Source organism: Rana temporaria, chromosome 2, assembly GCF_905171775.1.
Source record: "Rana temporaria chromosome 2, aRanTem1.1, whole genome shotgun sequence".
NCBI classification, from domain to species: Eukaryota; Metazoa; Chordata; class Amphibia; order Anura; family Ranidae; genus Rana; species Rana temporaria.
In genome coordinates, this window is record NC_053490.1 from 82,651,605 (window position 1) to 82,670,976 (window position 19,372).

Below are 19,372 nucleotides of genomic sequence, written 5' to 3' on the forward strand. Positions count from 1 at the left end.
AGAGAAATACTGTACTGTAATCATACACATACTGAGGAGAGAAAGACTGTACTGTAATCATACACATACCGAGGAGAGAAATACTGTACTGTAATCACACACATACTGAGGAGAGAAATACTGTACTGTAATCATACACATACTGAGGAGAGAAAGACTGTACTGTAATCACACACATACTGAGGAGAGAAATACTGTACTGTAATCATACACATACTGAGGAGAGAAAGACTGTACTGTAATCATACACATACTGAGGAGAGAAATACTGTACTGTAATCATACACATACTGAGGAGAGAAATACTGTACTGTAATCATACACATACTGAGGAGAGAAATACTGTACTGTAATCATACACATACTGAGGAGAGAAATACTGTACTGTAATCACACACATACCGAGGAGAGAAATACTGTACTGTAATCATACACATACTGAGGAGAGAAATACTGTACTGTAATCACACACATACTGAGGAGAGAAATACTGTACTGTAATCACACACATACTGAGGAGAGAAATACTGTACTGTAATCATACACATACTGAGGAGAGAAATACTGTACTGTAATCATACACATACTGAGGAGAGAAATACTGTACTGTAATCATACACATACTGAGGAGAGAAAGACTGTACTGTAATCACACACATACTGAGGAGAGAAATACTGTACTGTAATCATACACATACTGAGGAGAGAAATACTGTACTGTAATCATACACATACTGAGGAGAGAAATACTGTACTGTAATCATACACATACTGAGGAGAGAAATACTGTACTGTAATCATACACATACTGAGGAGAGAAAGACTGTACTGTAATCACACACATACTGAGGAGAGAAATACTGTACTGTAATCATACACATCCCGAGGAGAGAAAGACTGTACTGTAATCACACACATACCGAGGAGAGAAATACTGTACTGTAATCATACACATACTGAGGAGAGAAATACTGTACTGTAATCATACACATACTGAGGAGAGAAATACTGTACTGTAATCATACACATACTGAGGAGAGAAATACTGTACTGTAATCACACACATACTGAGGAGAGAAATACTGTACTGTAATCACACACATACTGAGGAGAGAAATACTGTACTGTAATCATACACATACCGAGGAGAGAAAGACTGTACTGTAATCATACACATACCGAGGAGAGAAATACTGTACTGTAATCATACACATACTGAGGAGAGAAAGACTGTACTGTAATCACACACATACTGAGGAGAGAAATACTGTACTGTAATCATACACATACTGAGGAGAGAAAGACTGTACTGTAATCATACTGAGGAGAGAAAGACTGTACTGTAATCATACACATACCGAGGAGCGAGAGACTGGGCTGTGATAGTACATAAAGGGGTTCATTTACTAATACTGAGGAGTGCAAAATCTGGTGCAGCTCTGCATACAAACCAATCAGCTTCCAGGTTTTATTGTCAAAGCTTAATTGAATAAGCTGAAGTTGGAAGCTGATTGGCTGCCATGCACATCTGCACTAGATTCTGCACATGATGCGGACTAGCAGTTACCAGGGTGTATGGAAGCGATCAGGTAGCTCAACAGCTGCTGGATCACTTCCATCTGACAGCTTGCCAGATTCAGCCTGGATTCCTACTTGTGTGTTACAGGCACTGCATGTGATTCGTACAAGAATCGCACCGCATTGCTGTGCACATCACATGCGCTGTCTGTACGGTGCGATTTGAGCCATACATTTTGTATGGCTCAAATCGCATCACATCCGCATCAAAATGGGTCAGAACCCCTTTTTTTTCACCGCATCTGAATCGCATCACATGGGGGTTCACAACCATCCAATGCGATTCTGGCAATCGCACTGCGTTTTGCGATCTGTTTCAGGGTGTCATTAATCTAACGTTGACACCTGCAGCAGATCACATGAATGCCGAACGATTGCTATTCAGCTCCCGCTGCTGTCAATCTTTGCCAGTGAGCCAATGAGGAGGGAACGGGGGGCAGGGGTGAGCAGTGCTCTGTGTGTGATTGGACAGCCTGCTTGAGTGCCCCATAGCAAGAGGCTTGTTATTGGGGTCACTTGGCAGGGGAAAGGAGCCAGGACACAAACTTTTAGAATCGCTTTAAGTCGGCCATACATGGATCAAAATTCAGCTGGTTCAGCAGGGACCAGTCAAATTTAAATCCATGTATAGGCAGGCTGGTTGTACAGAAATCGATCTACTGATTGACTTCTGTACAACCAGCCTGTTGGATTTTCCTCACTCGATCAGTGCTGCCGGCTATAGCTGACAGTGCTGATCTGTGTATTCTGACAGTAGGGAATTCCCCCCCCCCCCCCCATCCAGCACTGTGCCCATCTGTAGTTCTTCTCCCCTGTCTTTCTCTTATCACAGGAGGATCAGGTAGCAGTGGGAGCCATTGGCTCCTGCTGCTGCCAGTCAAATGGGGGCGGGGCTAAGCTATGCTGTGTGTGTGTCTTTGTCATGGGGGTAGATACAGAAGAGGAGGAGCCAATATAGCCAGTGTGGGACCCTAGAAAAGGAGGTTTAGGTACACAGAGCAGGCGAGTATAACATGTTTATTATTTTAATAAAAGAGATTGCCTTTAGAAACGTGTACATTTTTTAAATAATTTCTATTTACACTTTATTGCTATCACTAAGGGGACAATACCCCACTCTTGAAAGAATGCCTTTGCGCTACTACAGACTCCTTGATAATAATATCCCAAAACAAATACGATGCAGCAATACCTAATAGTGTTTACAATAAACAAATACAGAAATCATAAATATAAAGGGGTTCTGCGCGAACCAACACACTGGTGGAGAAAAAAGATGAATCACTGAATATATACATACAATAAATATAAATAATGGTGAAGGTGAAGGTGAAAAAAGTCCCAATAAGTGATGAAATGAATCAGAAGAGTGGAGCTCAAAAATGAGTAAAATAAATGAATAAATCAATAAATGGGGTGATACAGATGCAATGGATAAATTAATGAAAAAATGAATGAAAGATGAGTGTAAAAGTGTCCCAATAATGATGTGCCAAGCTGTCAGATGGTAGCCGCAATATAGCTGAACTTCCACTAGGCGGATGATTGACAGGTGTATGGTCCACTCCCTCACCAGGCTCCCAGAACTCTTACCGCAAAACACAAATTAAAATGCATCCAATAGATCCTGAGTGTAAATTCTCTGTTGGTAACCAAAAGAATCTTCCCTCTTAATAATAACTGCTGAAGCGTCTCCTCGGCCAATCCCTAATAAAGCTCCAAGTGGGGGGGGGGGGGGAGAGAACACAAGGGCTCCAATAGTGTATTATCGTAAGACTCAGGAGGGTATTTTAATAGAAAAACCTGCGCTTACATCAATATCACATATTTTACAGTGTTTTGATGTAAGCGCAGGTTTTTCTATTAAAATACCCTCCTGAGTCTTACGATAATACACTATTGGAGCCCTTGTGTTCTCTTTCCCCCCCCCCCCCACTTGGAGCTTTATTAGGGATTGGCCGAGGAGACGCTTCAGCAGTTATTATTAAGAGGGAAGATTCTTTTGGTTACCAACAGAGAATTTACACTCAGGATCTATTGGATGCATTTTAATTTGTGTTTTGCGGTAAGAGTTCTGGGAGCCTGGTGAGGGAGTGGACCATACACCTGTCAATCATCCGTCTAGTGGAAGTTCAGCTATATTGCGGCTACCATCTGACAGCTTGGCACATCATTATTGGGACACTTTTACACTCATCTTTCATTCATTTTTTCATTAATTTATCCATTGCATCTGTATCACCCCATTTATTGATTTATTCATTTATTTTACTCATTTTTGAGCTCCACTCTTCTGATTCATTTCATCACTTATTGGGACTTTTTTCACCTTCACCTTCACCATTATTTATATTTATTGTATGTATATATTCAGTGATTCATCTTTTTTCTCCACCAGTGTGTTGGTTTGCGCAGAACCCCTTTATATTTATAATACCCCACTCTTGCCATGTGATAGCACACATTAATGACCGTATCTCTTTACTGGTGTCTTTCTTGTCCTCCACTGAAGCTAATGGAGCCCAGATTATCCTTTAACCGCTTCCCGAACGCCGCACACTGAAATACATCGGCAGAATGGTACAGACAGGCAATTGGGCGTACCTGTACGTCCCTTTGAATTTGCCGCCCAGGGAGCGCGCCGCCGCGTGCTTCGGGAGTGTGATTGTGGGTCCTGGGAACTCGATGTTCCCCGGCGGCCCACGATTATGGTCAGAAGAGGCAGAACGGGGAACTGCCTATGTAAACAAGGCATTTCCCTGTTCTGCCTAGTGACAGGACAGTGATTTACTGCTCCCTGTCATCAGGAGCAGTGATCACTGTTGTGTCACTGGTAGCCCAGCCCCCCCACAGTTAGAATCACTCCCTAGGATGCATTTAACCCCTTCCTCGCCTCCTAGTGGTTAACCCCTTCCCTGCCAGTGTCATGTACACAGTAATCAGTGCATTTTTATAGCATTGATCGCTGTATAAACAACAATGGTCCCAAAAATGTGTCAAAGTGTCCGATGTGTCCGCCATATGGAAAAAAAACCTTGGTGTTCCTATAACTTGATAGTATGCTTATATATATATATATATATATATATATATATATATATATATATATATATATATATATATATAAGAGAAAAGGAAAACAATCATTGCGCAGTGTTTGAATCCACACACGATATTGTAAATACAATTGTTCCAGCATAAGCGCATAAGACACTCCTCTCAGTGAAGCGATACTCTCCTTATTTGGCTTCTGGTGTATTCAAACACCGCTGATAGCGTCACTTGGCTCCTCCCCCTAAGTATTACGTCACACGCCACGTGACTTATTCATGTGACGTAACGCGCAGGGGGAGGAGCCAAGTGACGCAGTGTTTGAATCCACACACGATATTGTAAATACAATTGTTCCAGCATAAGCGCATAAGACACTCCTCTCAGTGAAGCGATACTCTCCTTATTTGGCTTCTGGTGTATTCAAACACCGCTGATAGCGTCACTTGGCTCCTCCCCCTAAGTATTACGTCACACGCCACGTGACTTATTCATGTGACGTAACGCGCAGGGGGAGGAGCCAAGTGACGCAGTGTTTGAATCCACACACGATATTGTAAATACAATTGTTCCAGCATAAGCGCATAAGACACTCCGCTCAGTGAAGCGAAACTCTCCTTATTTGGCTTCTGGTGTATTCAAACACCGCTGATAGCGTCACTTGGCTCCTCCCCCTACGTATTACGTCACACGCCACGTGACTTATTCATGTGACGTAACGCGCAGGGGGAGGAGCCAAGTGACGCTATCAGCGGTGTTTGAATACACCAGAAGCCAAATGAGGAGAGTATCGCTTCACTGAGCTGAGTGTCTTATGCGCTGTTGATTCTCTGACCAAATGTGAGTGGAACAATTGTATTTGCAAAATCGTGTGTGGATTCAAACACTGCGCAATGATTGTTTTCCTTTTCTCTTATATATGAGCATACTATCAAGTTATAGGAACACCAAGTGTTTTTTTTTCCATTGGCTAAGCATTAGAGACTTTCAAAACCCCTTACCTCGTAGCCTGCTGGACTGACTGATTGTGTTCAAGCTGATTGACGAGCAATACGCACAATTATAAATTTTTTAGGAGTGAGGTGGTTAGCCCTGCATTCCTAGGAGGGTTATCCAGAGCGGTTCATTAATTGCACCATTGCACCTTTTTATTGCAGGGATTTATATATTTGAAAAAAAATTATGGTAAAAAAAGGCCCTCTATAAACCACCCCCACTGCGCTCAGCTGGAGATATATAAATGAATTAATAGTGAACTGTAGCAGCTGCTATTAAAGAAAATATAAATGTGACAAAAAATACCTATAATGACAACTCTATGTATACAATGTGTGAATATGTGTAAAAAAGCAGCGCTTACAAAAAAGCTTAATCACATATACAATTTAAATGAATAAACGGATAAAGTGATTACCACCTTATATGTGAAAAAATCAGTGCAAACAAACACAACTAAAATGAGATGCACAAATAAAAGTCTATAAGTCCGTGAACTTGATGAATCCAAATGGAACTGTGATTAGTAAGTGATCATATCACAAAAGAAATCTTCTAGTATTCTTCCACCACACCCAAGTGTTGAAAGTGAATCCACCACCCTTTCAGACTGCGCACTCAATTTGCCTCACACTCTCGTGTTTTGGCAAATGAGTTTAGGTAGGATCCCTAGGATCAAACAGGTAGGCATCCGTATCAAAGCAGTGCAATCCAGGGAGGTTTTCACATGGATAAAGGAAAAAAAGTGCACAATAGTGTGATATTGTAAAAACAACTTTAATAAAACATCTATTGCAAATTCTCCAAAATATCCACTCACAAACAAACTCGAAAATCAGGCAGTGAATAAATCCAAACGTAAGTCAAGGTGATGAACAAAAACTTCTCCAGATATGACAGTGGTCACGGCGGACCATCGAGCAGCCCAAAAACGTACTCACAGCCCTTATGGTATAATGGAGTGAAATGCTGAGTTTGAGGTGCCTGTCCTGGCTAAAAACGTCCCACATCCAAACAATTCAGGGTAGACTTGTAGTAGTGACCTAGTGACCGATCTCCGACATGTTTCGTCGTATGGACTTAATCATGGAGTTGGTCACTAAGTCGCAGGTCATTACTTAAATATGCTTACTTGTTAATTGAACGATTCCACGTGTATCCACCCTGCGTCAGCTTCCCGGAAGAGCTGCGTCAGCTCACGTGAGTGCCCCGCTGTGAATGGCTACGTCTATACGTGCGTCAACATCCCTGGTCGTAGCACAGAAACCAGTCGTCACATGACCGCGGGGAGTGCACCCGGCAATGTCATCCCCAGCCAATGATGGATGCGTCGCTGCGCAGCAACAACATCAACACCAGACGCATCCTGCGTCCACGTAATCGGGATTTATATATTGCTGCATGGACTATTGGATTCACAGGCTGCTATTTTTATATGTTTTAATCACAATAACACAGATTTTATGTCACACTTTTTTACACTGCACTGTGCATTTATAGAGGGTTGGTTTTAGCGCATCATTACATTGTTATTATAAAGGTGATTAAATACAGACAAAAGAAAGCTCTATTTGTGGGGGAAAAAAAGGACGGCACGACCGTGCAATTGTCAGTTAAAGATACGCAGTGCCGAATCGCAAAAAGTGCTCTGGTCAGGAAGGGGGTAAATTCTTCCGGGGCTGAAGTGGTTAACAGCTTCTTTCCCGGCCACAGCACAGGCCACAGGGGGGGGGGGGGAAGTCAGTGAAGTTCTCTGGTCTCCTTCCTGTACACTCTCTGACACCTGCTATGCATATTTTGGGCTCACAGGTAGGACAGTGGAGCCCAGAATACATAGTAGTGTCAGTCCTTGGTTACGTTCAGCGTAGTGTGCAAATGATCCACCTGAAATACCACAGCTTAAAGCAAAGCTAAACTTACGTTTTTTTATTCAGTGGTTCCCATCCCTTGCAGCTACCGGCGTCCTCTTCGGTGAGATATTTTCGGCAGTCTTTGCATGTCTCTTCTGCAACAAAGAGCTGCCTGCTCACATTTTGTGACAGCGGAACTTTACTTTCGCTTTAACAAATTTGCCCACTTAATGCCAGGCGATGTACCAGTACGTCCAGGGCTGCTGGCCAATTCTCAGAACCCGAAAAATGCTCTGAAGCGCACACACGATCGTTTTTAATGACTTTAAAAAAAAACGTAATTTTTTACAACCCGAAAAACGGTCATGTGTACGCGGCATTAGTGTCGGGAGGGAGCTTAGAGGTGGATAAGCAGAGATCTTGTCTATTCAGATTACAGCTCTGCAAGTTCCTTTGTTCCTCTACCTATATGGAGGGGGGTCTCTTTCCTTCAATCAGCTCTCACAGTGTAAATCCAGACTCATCTCCCACTTCTGGAATAGGAAACAAGATTTATAACATGATCTGCACTTTCCAAAGAGTATAGAAAGGGAAAGACAGCAGATATACATGTAAAACTTATATACAGAGATTTGTTTCATCTCTGTGTATCATCTGAGGCTGTTCACTTCACTGGGCATAGGAGAGGGCTTAAAGCGGAGGTTCACCCAAAAATCCACTTTTTGACATTAGCTCCAGCATACTGCTAACATCTGCAGTATGCTGTTTTTTTTTGTTGTTGTTGTACTTATCGTTATATGAGCCCTTGTTTTCCGGCTCTGAGCGGGGAATCCTTCGGGGAATGGGCGTTTCTAAGCTAAGAGGAGTTGATTGATGGCTGCTAAGGCACGTCACGCTTTCCGAAAATACACAAAGTCACACTCGGGCGTTTCGGAAGGCGTGACACGCTTTTGCAGCCCGTCAATCAACTCCTCTTTGATTAGGAACCCCTATACCCGGAAGTCATCCCCCGCTCGGAGCTGGATAACAAGGGCTCGTATAACGATAAGTACAAAAAAAACAGCATACTGCAGATGTTAGCAGTATGCTGGAGGGATGTAGCTAATGTAAAAAAAGTTTATTTTTGGGTGAACCCCCGCTTTAAAACCACTTTAACCACTTCAGGTTTTACCTCCTTCCTGACCAGGCCATTTTTTCTCATATGGCACTGTGTTGCTTTAACTGACAATTGCGCAGTCATGCGCCACAATACCCCAATAAAATTGATGTCCCTTTTCTTCCCACAAATAGAGCTTTCTTTTGGTGGTATTTTATCATATCTGCTGTTTTTATTTTTTGTGCTGTAAACAAAAAATGACAATTAGAATTTATTTTTTTCAACTTTCTGCTATAAAACGCATCCAATAAAAAAAATCTAATTTCTTTATCAATTTAGGCCAATATGTATTCTGCTAAATGTTTTTGGTAAAACAAAATCCCAATAGGTGTATATTGATTGGTTTGCGCAAAAGTTATAGCATCTACAAACTATGGGATATTTTTATGGACTTTTTTTTTATTGTTTTTACTAGTAATGGCGGCGATCAGACAAATCTGACACTAAGTGACACTTTTTGGGGACCAGTGACACCAATATAGTGATCATAGCTACAGGAAAGGGGTTAACACCAGGGGCGCTCAAAGGGTTAAGTGTGCTCCTAGGGAGTGCTTACTATCTGTGGGGGAAATGGTGACACTGGAGGAAAAGAGAGATCCGTGTTTCTGCTTAGAAACACAAGATGTCCATTTTCCTCTCTGGCTGAATGGCGATCGGCCTTGTTTACATAGGAAGACCGCCGTTCTGCACCTCCTCTGAGCGATCGATGGGTCCTGGCGGTCATTGTGGCCGCCGGACCCGCTGATTGGCTCTCGTTTGTGTCCAATCACAGCGAGAGCGGGGCTAAGGTGGAGGGTGGACCAAAGAAGAGACAAAAAAATTACGTACAGGTACGTGACTTCAAGAGCCACCCTGCCACAGTATATGTACGTAAGGTGGTCCATAAGCAGTTAAGGTAAAAAATTATTTGCATACAATCCCCCCCCCCCCCCAGTCGACACACAATGGGGCCTGGGAGCGAGCACACACGAGTGCCCCCATAGCAAGCAGGAGTGTCGACAGTGGACCCCAGAAGACGAGGATCGGGACTGTTCTGGGCAAAACCACTGCACAAAGCAGGTACAGTATTTTATTTTATCTTTTATGTGACAACACTGAAGACATTACACTTTGCTATAATGTAAAGTAGTGAGTGTACAGCTTGTATAACAGTGTAAATTTGCTGTCCCCTTAAAATAACTCAACACAAAAAAGTGAGTACACCCCTAAGTGAAAATGTCCAAATTGGGACCAATTGGCCATTTCCCTCGCCGACATCATGTGACTCGTTAGTGTTACAAGGTCTCAGGTGTGAATGGTTAGCGGGTGTGTTAAATTTGGTGTTATCACTCCCACTCTCTCATACTGGTCACTGGAAGTTCAACATGGCACCTCATGGCAAAGAAAAAATAATTGTTGCTCTACATAAAGATTGCCTAGACAATAAGAAGATTGCCAAGATCCTGAAACTGAGCTGCAACATGGTGGTCAAGACCATACTGCGGTTTAACAGGACAGGTTCCACTCAGAACAGACCTCGCCATGGTCTACCAAAGAAGTTGAGTGCACGTTCTCAGTGTCATATTTAGAAGTTGTCTTTGTGAAATAAATGTATGAGTGCTACCAGCATTGCTGCAGAGTTTGAAGGGTTGGGGGGGGGGGTCAGCCTGTGAGTGCTCAGACCATACGCTGCACACTGCACCAAATTGGTCTGCATGGCTGTCGTCCCAGAAAGAAGTCTCTTCTAAAAATTATGCACAAGAAAGCCTGCAAACAGTTTGCCGAAGACAAGCAGACCAAGGACATGGATTACTGGAACCATATCCTGTGGTCTGAGACCAAGAAAAGCTTATTTGGTTCAGATGGTGTCAAGCATGTGTGGCGGCAACCAGGTGAGGAGTACAAAGACAAGTGTGTCTTGCCTACAGTCAAGCATGGTGGTGGGAGTGTCATGGTCTGGGGCTGCATGAGTGCTGTGACATACTTAAGCAGAGCATGATCCCCTTTCTTCAGAGAGTGGACCACAGGGCAGTATTCCAACATGATAACGACCCCAAACACACCTCCAAGACAACCACTGCCTTCCTAAAGAAGCTGAGGGTAAAGGTGATGGACTGGCCAAGCATATCTCCAGACCTAAACCTTATTGAACATCTGTGGGACATCCTCAAACGGAAGGTGGAGGAACGCAAGGTCTCCAACATCCACCAGCTCTGTGATGTCATCGTGGAGGAGTGGAAGAGGAATCCTGTGGCAACCTGTGAAGCTCTGGTGAACTCCATGTCCAAGAGGGTTAAGGAAGTGCTGGAAAATAATGGTGGCCACACAAAATATTGTGTTTTTGGGCCCAATTTGGACATTTTCACTTAGGGGTGTACTCGCAAGTGTACTCACATTTTCACTTAGGGGTGTACATTGTAGCAAAGTGTAATTTCTTCAGTGTTGTCACATGAAAAGATATAATAAAATATTTACAAAAATGTGAGGGTGTACTCACTTTTGTGACATACTGTAAGTATAAAATGTTTGTTATTTCAATGTTGAGCATTTACAATCACTTTAAGCTCCTAGGGGTTGGGAAGATCTGTACCTGATTTTCTGGGTGATGGAATATCTCCCTTTGAGGTCCTGCGTCCCTTAGGAAGGGGTTCCCCCCAACTGAATGTTTTATCTTATATTATGTAGAATGATACAGATGCCGGTACATGCAAAAGTAGACAAGACAATCGGCAGGGAGATATCACAGTTGCAATATCCAAGACAAGGATGACACCAGGGGCTGCCTAAGCTTGCCATGCTTCACATTTAATTAGAAAATATAAGTTTTGGGTGGACTGGCTCTTTAATCATTTATAACACAAATATTTAGACTCTCCCTACCCTAGTTAGGCTGATTTAGAAGCAATTAAAATGGTTTTCCGCACTCAGGAAAAGCAAGAAAACAGCATGTGGTTTAATGTAAGCTTGGTGACAGATTTCCTTTAAAAAATACCCATATAGTGTAGCTTTGTAGAGCGCCTGTTACCAGAACAAAGAAACAAAACTTCAAAAGCATTTATAGTTTTTGTCTAAAGACGTGTTTCCCAGGAAACACCGGATCTCGTTTATGAAATTGCCTAAAGAAGCAACCCGTGTAGCCTAAAGGAATGACTGGTCTCCTTTCATAGCCAAAGCTGCACTGGAGGACTGTCTTGTATTCTCTTTGTGGAAGGTAACGGTACCCTCTTCCTACAAAGGGATCATGTATGCTATATTTGTGTTTTATATTCAATATTATTCAATATTCAGTGCAGAGTTTTACAAAAAGATGAATGATGCTAAATACATACTGTAGATTTCTTTATAAAATAAAAAACAATGAAATACCGTATTTATTCGAGTATAACGCGCACCCGTGTATAACGCGCACCCCTAATTTTCAATTAAAAATCGGTATAAAATCATTGTAATTGCCAAAAATCATTTATGTCCAGCCATGCCCCCTGTATGTCCAGCCGTGCCCCCTGTATGTCCAGCCGTGCCCCCTGTATGTCCAGCCGTGCCCCCTGTATGTGTCCAGCCGTGCCCCCTGTATGTGTCCAGCCGTGCCCCCTGTATGTGTCCAGCCGTGCCCCCTGTATGTGTCCAGCCGTGCCCCCTGTATGTGTCCAGCCGTGCCCCCTGTATGTGTCCAGCCGTGCCCCCTGTATGTGTCCAGCCGTGCCCCCTGTATGTGTCCAGCCGTGCCCCCTTACCTTTAATCACGCGGCGCGCGGGAACATTACAGACAGCGTTCGTTTGAACAGCTGTTTTCCCTGCCACGCATAGACACTTCCCCTCGTTCGCGATTGGACAGATCCGTCCAAGGGGGAGTGTCTACGCGCGGCAGGGAAAACAGCTATTCAAACGAAAGCTGTCTAATGTTCCCCCGCGCCGCGTGATTAACGTTGTAGCGGCGTTTGTGGCTTCGGTGGCGGCGGCGGTAGCAGCGGCGTGTGCGGCGGCGGTAGCAGCGGCGTGTGCGGCGGCGGTAGCGGCGGGGGGGAAAAAGTCCTCGAGTATAACGCGCACCCAAACTTTTAACTTTTTTTTGGGTATAAAATTTTGCGCGTTATACTCAAATAAATACGGTACATAGAAATTTAAAATGAAAGTGATCTGGGTAAATACACCATATTACCAAAAGTATTGCGACATCTACCTTTTAAACGCACATAAACTTTAATGGCACCCCAGTCTTATGCCGCGTACACACGATCAGTCCATCCGATGAGAACGGACCGATGGACCGTTTTCATCGGTTAACCGATGAAGCTGACTGAAGGTCCGTCGCGCCTACACACCATCGGTTAAAAAAACGATTGTGTCAGAACGCGGTGACGTAAAACACAACGACGTTCTGAAAAAAAAAATGAAGTTCAATGCTTCCAAGCATGCGTCGACTTGATTCTGGATTTTTAACCGATGGTTGTGCCTACTAACGATCGTTTTTTTCCCCATTGGTTAGGAGTCCATCGGTTAAATTTTAAGCAAGTTGGCTTTTTTTTTAATCGATGGTTAAATAACCTATGGGGCCCACACACGATCGGTTTTGACCGATGAAAACGGTCCATCAGACCATTGTCCTCTGTTTAACCTATCGTGTGTACGAGGCCTTAGTCCGTAGGGTTCAATACTGAGTAAAGCCCCGTACACACGATTGGTCCTTTGTCTGACCAAACTCACATTGGAATTCCGACGGAATTCCATCTGAGTAAAAGAGAACATGTTCTCTGTCTAACCTCTGATGGAATTAATCGGAATAACTCCCATGGGGCATACACACGGTCGGAATTTCCGATGGAAAAAGTCCTTCTGACTTTTTCCATCAAAAATTCCGATCGTGTGTACGGGGCTTTAGCCCACCATTTACAGCTTTAACAGCTTCAACTCTTCTGGGAAGGCTGTCCACAAGGTTTAGGAATGTTTAACCATTCTTCCAGAAGCGCATTTGTGAGGTCAGGAACTGAATTGGACAAGAAGGCCTGGCTCGCAGTCTCCGCTTTAATTAATCTCAGCAGTTCTATTGGGTTGAGGTCAGGACTCTGTGGCCCCTCCCTGTTCCAACATGACTGTGCACCAGTGCACAAAGCAAGGTCCATAAAGACATGGATGAGCGAGTTTGGGGTGGAGGAACTTGACTGGCCTTCACGGAGGATGGGCCAACTCAATATTGAACCCTACGGACTAAGACTGGGATGCCATTAAAGTTCATGTGCGTGCAAAGGCAGGTGTCCCAATTCTTTTGGTGATATAGTATATTGAAAATGTATGTGATTCTGGTATAACACATTGGGATTTTGCAACATCATGTGTGTTTTTTCTTTTTTAAACATGGGCTCCAGGCCAGCTCATATATGAATACACTGTTTAAAACCTATAAGGGCATAGTTTTACCTGACAAAGGGTTTTTAATCCTGTTCAGGCATACTTGTTATAAATCTACTTCTGTTAGAACAGCCAGGACCTCGACCTCCTCTGCAACAGCAATATGGTCAGCAAAATACCTCCAGCCTGCTGATTGGATAATGAAGGAGCAGCTCCCTCTAAATTATGACTACATGGGTAGAATTCTGAAAGAATTTTCTTTCGAAAATCGTAATTATGAATTTTTCACAGCTCCAGCTGGGGATGGATCTTAACAGTGCTCAGCCAGCCACCTCTTAGGTAGTTGGAACCCGGTGCTTGTCTGGTGGCAACAGCTCCTGAAGCCTGTGCCCACAGCCCCATTTGCCCTGCAGCTATAGTGCACTCTCCTCCTGAGTAACCTATCCTGCTTTTCTTCAGCCTCAGTTTTCGGGTACTGTCAGGGAGGGTGATTTTGGGTTGGGAGTAGAGTACTGTACTGGGAAGGGGACAATTTGGGGAAAAGGGGGGGCCCCCTTCTATGCAGAACTATCCTGAACCCTGCACTCTGTATGCAGCACACTCCTGAACCCTGCACTCTGTATGCAGCACACTCCTGAACCCTGCACTCTGTATGCAGCACACTCCTGAATCCTGCACTTTGTATGCAGTGCCCCCTTAAACCCTGCACTCTGTACGCAGTGCATACTCCATTATCTATACCAGGTGCTATAACTTTCACGCAAACCAAATAATGTACACTTATTGGAATTTTATCTCACCAAAGACATGTAGCAGAATAAATTTTGGCCTAAATTCATGAAGAAATTTTTTTTTTTAAATAAATTTTATTGGATGTGTTTTTTTTATTTTTTTTTAACTCTTTAAAGAGATAAAAAAAGAAAGACCTGCTGGCACAATGACCAATGTACTCAACATGAGCACAATGAAAATACAGTTCAGTACACAATTACGTATCATATTTACAGCTGTATATACAGAGATCAATGATACATTTTTCACATAAATGGATGACATTCAGTCTCTTATTAGCTAATTAATGTGAGTCGGGCATCAGACAATACTGTATCAGGCATGGAGGTATGAGCACATCCAGATCTTTAAACCAAGTATAGGCTCTAAGCCAGGGGGTGCCCAACCTTTTGAAGAGCGAGGGCCATTAAAGCGACTTGGTAACCGGTTCGGGCCCAAATAAGTGGATTGGGTGGATGACAGGTCTGTGTCAATGCTGCATATGCAGAATGGATACAGACACAGCCCACGCTACTCTATGGGCCTTCCAATTCAATCCGCCCAGTTGAAAGGGGACAGATACCCTTCTGTTTTTTTTTTAAGCGTATCGGATTGGAGGTAAGCGGGTGTGAATGGAGGGTCTGATTGGTTCCTGATGCCGTGTACACACGATCGGATTTTCCACCGAAAAAACCTTGGATGGTTTTTCCGAAGGGAATTCCGCTCAAGCTTGGCTTGAATACACACGGTCACACAAAAGTTCTCTGACCTTTCGTCCGTCAAGAACGCAGTGACGTACAACACTACGACGACCCGAGAAAATTAAGTTCAATGCTTCCGAGCATGCGTTGAATTGTTTCCGAGCATGCGTCGGAATTGCTACAGATGGTCAGATTTTCTGATAGGATTTTTTTTCCGTCTGAAAATTTGAGAACCAGCTCTCAATCTTTTGTTGGCGGAAATTCCGACAGCAAAAGTCAGATGGAGCATACAAACGGTCGGAATTTCCTTTTAAAAGCTCACATTGGACTTTTGCTGTCAGAATTTCCGATCGTGTGTACAGGGCATAAGGCTGCTTTCACACTGATACGTGCACCTGTAGCTTTCCTGCAGGTTAACTGCACTTTGCCATAGATTTCTATCACATCCTGATGGTATAGTGTACTTTCTGAAAGCGCACCAAACCCACAGATAGAAACAGAATTCTATGGCTCAGTGCAGGTAACCTGCAGGTGCAGGATTAGTTTGAAAGCAGCCTAGTAATCACTGCAGAACAGATATGCCCATATATACACTGTGATTTCAGTAATAAACTTACCTTAAATAAGTCTTCCATTTAGTTTTACCCCGGCTGTTGATTTCCTAGGCAGAGATCATTTGGTATCGATTGTGACAGGAGCTGGCGCTGTACAGGAAGCATCAGCTTATGCGGCTCTGCTCTGCAACTGCTCTCTTTCTCTACCGCCGGCTTCATTTACAACATTGATGCTTTGGGATGGCGGGTCGGCAATATTTGATCTGGGCTTGCCAAACCACCATCCCAGAGCAGGAGGTCGTGGGCCACATCAGAGGACTCCCGGGCCACTGGTTGGGCACCCCTGCTCTAAGCTCTCTGGTAGTTGTTATAGTGAGAGTGGATGAACACCAAGGGTCCCACGCCTTTTTGTATTTAGTGGGGCAGCCCCTGTGTGGGACTTTAAATGAGGCGCAAGGTATAAAGCCAAGCACTTCCATCCCCAATATTTTGAACCAAGAGGGATAAAGGTGGGACTTTAATTGAGGCAATCACCCCAGGAGATTAACAATGACAATTGAATATGGCAGGTAACTGATCCAGTAGAACTAAACACATAAAATGAAAAGCATTGCATAACAATAATTGACAGTCAGTTATTTAATAGTGTACAAATATAACAGATACAATAATAGCATGATAACCCTGGTACAATAGTCAAAGAATTTGATATTGCATACATTCCAACAATTCATAATATCAATAATAGAGATAAAATAACATGATTAGTTCATACTAGAAACAATAAAAATAAGCCAATTCATTGGAACATGTCTCCATAATATATAAATATAATCTTGATACGTTGGTACAGTCCAATTGGTATAAAAAGAAATGGTTGGTAATTAAAATGTCATATATTGACCAATGGGGCATCTATTGGCTCCTAGTAATATATCATTGGTTCATAATATAGACATTGTACAAAACCAAATTAATTAAAATGTCTCCGTAATAATTATAGCCATGCTTGAATGATAAATAAATTAAATCGATATATAAAATGATAGGTGGTACAGTAGCAGCGAGTATAAAGGGGAGCAACTATTGGCTCAACGCATTTCGTGGCTACTGCCACTCTTCAGGAGCAAGGTATGAAGTAGAAGTCTGTAGATATTAAAACAGTATAATTTTAGGTAAAGATATATATATAGTAGATCCTGTTATGGAGAAAGAGATAGAGTAGTAACTATTCCCCAAGGTACTTACAGATATGTCCATGACTATGGGCATAGGCTAGGAGGGTAGAATGGTGGCCGGGAAGGTGACAGCCCCTGGGAGCTGAGGTGGACTGACCCCGCCACGCTGATGAAATATCCAGTGGAGCGCTAGAAATCCCAAGTGGCAGCCCCATGGATACATGGTTGTTGGTGTATCTCACATGGATGTAATCATCTGTAAAAACGAAAGTGTATGATGAAAATAGCTAAGAAGTTAACAGTGTAACTATAACGAGGAAGTGTAGGTAAAGTACAGTGGGCCCCAATGTGATAACAAAAATAGTGAAGGGACTGTAAATGGACGCCAACACTGGGGTGATATGCCAAAAACAGAGAGGGGTTGGGAAATTGGAGCCTAGTGCGGATAAGTGGTGAATAGTAGGACAGGATAAAAGAATGCTGAGGTGTTATTGAAGCCCTGGTTGCTTTGATTGATAGTGGCCTTCAGTTTGTCTGCATTGTTGGGTCTGGTGTCTCTCATCTTCCTCTTGACAATACTCCACAAATCTGTGGAGTATTGTCAAGAGGAAGATGAGAGTCACCAGACCCAACAATGCAGACAAGCTGAAGGCTGCTATCAAAGCAACCTGGGCTTCTATAACACCGCAGCAGTGCCACAGGCTGATCGCCTCCATGCCACGCCGCATTGATGCAGTAATTCATGCAAAAGGAGCCCCGACCAAGTATTGAGTGCATACTATACTGTACATGGACATTCTTTTCAGTAAGCCAACATATCTGTAATAAACTTTTTTTTTATTGTAATATTCTAATTTTCTGAGATACAGAATTTTGGGTTTTCATTAGCTGTAAGCCATAATCTTCAAAATTAAAAGAAAGAAATGCTTGAAATCTATCACTCTGTGTGTAACACATCAATATAAAATATGAGTTTCACTTTTTGAAATTCATTACTGAAATAAATTACCCTTTTGTTGATATTACATTTTTTTGGAGATGCACCTGCATACAGATTTTTATTATTATCACTTATGACTGGCCAAAATCACATCAGAATTCCGACGGAATTCCATCGGAGTAAAAGAGAACATGTTCTCTATCTAAACTCAGACTGAATTTCTGATGAAAATAGTCAGATGGGGCATACACACGGTCGGAATTTCCGATGGAAAAAGTCAGTCTGACGTTTTCCATCGGAAATTCCGATCGTGTGTATGGGGCATAAGAGTTATAACCAACATCTGAACTTTTTTTATATTAAGTTTTATTACTAATTTTCTCAACAGTAGGCTTAAAATTTGTGTTTACAGCTTTGCGTTTTCTGCATAACGATGTGACCTTTTCTACTGAATTCTGTCTACATTCTCTAGACTCCCAAGAATGAATCTGGCCGAGATGTGCGACAATGCTAAAAAGGGCAGAGAATACGCACTGCTTGGAAATTATGACTCATCTATGGTTTATTACCAAGGAGTAATCCAGCAAATTCAAAAACACTTCCAGAGTATTAGGGATCCAGTGGTGAAGACCAAATGGCAGCAAGTGAGTGCTCTGATTGTGTGCAATGCTGTTGTTACCATGTATTGTCAGAGTCTGTTATTCCATGCGTTACACTAGGACATATTTGAAACAAGTAAAAATAGCATTATGACTCAAAGAAAACTGTTTTAAATTCATGTATTTTACACTGGGATATGGTGGTACAGTGGTTTAGTGGTTAACACCTACAATGCCTTGAAATAAATATTCATACCCCTTGAGATTTTACAACCAAAAACGTACATATTTTATTGGGATTTTATGTGATCGACCAACACAAAGTGACACATAATTGTGTAGTGGAAAGAAAATGATAAATGGTTTTCCAGATTTGTTACAAATAAATATCAGAAAAGTGTGGTATTTGTATTCAGACCCCTTTACTCTGATACCCCTAACTAAAATCTAGTGGAACTAATTGCATTTAGAAGTCACCTAACTAGTAAACAGAGTCCACCTGTGTGTAATTTAATCTCAGTATAAATACAACTGTTCTGTGAAGCCCTCAGAGGTTTGTTAGAGAACCTTAGTGAACAAACAGAATCCTGAAGGCCAAGGAACACACCAGACAAGTCAGGTATAAAGTTGTGGAGAAGTTTAAAGCTGGGTTAGGTTAAAAAAAAACATCCCA

At 42.6% G+C, this 19,372-nt stretch overlaps 1 protein-coding gene across 1 annotated transcript in view; it reads left to right on the forward strand.

Annotated features, from left to right (window-relative positions):
* The window catches only part of KATNAL1 (katanin catalytic subunit A1 like 1), a 178,216-nt gene that overhangs the window by 6,897 nt on the left and 151,947 nt on the right, over positions 1–19,372 (forward strand). Inside the window, exon 2 of the mRNA XM_040340465.1 lies at positions 18,573–18,744. Coding sequence (XP_040196399.1) covers positions 18,583–18,744 — 162 coding nt within the window. The 5' untranslated portion in view covers positions 18,573–18,582. The remainder of the gene's footprint in view (positions 1–18,572; positions 18,745–19,372) is intronic.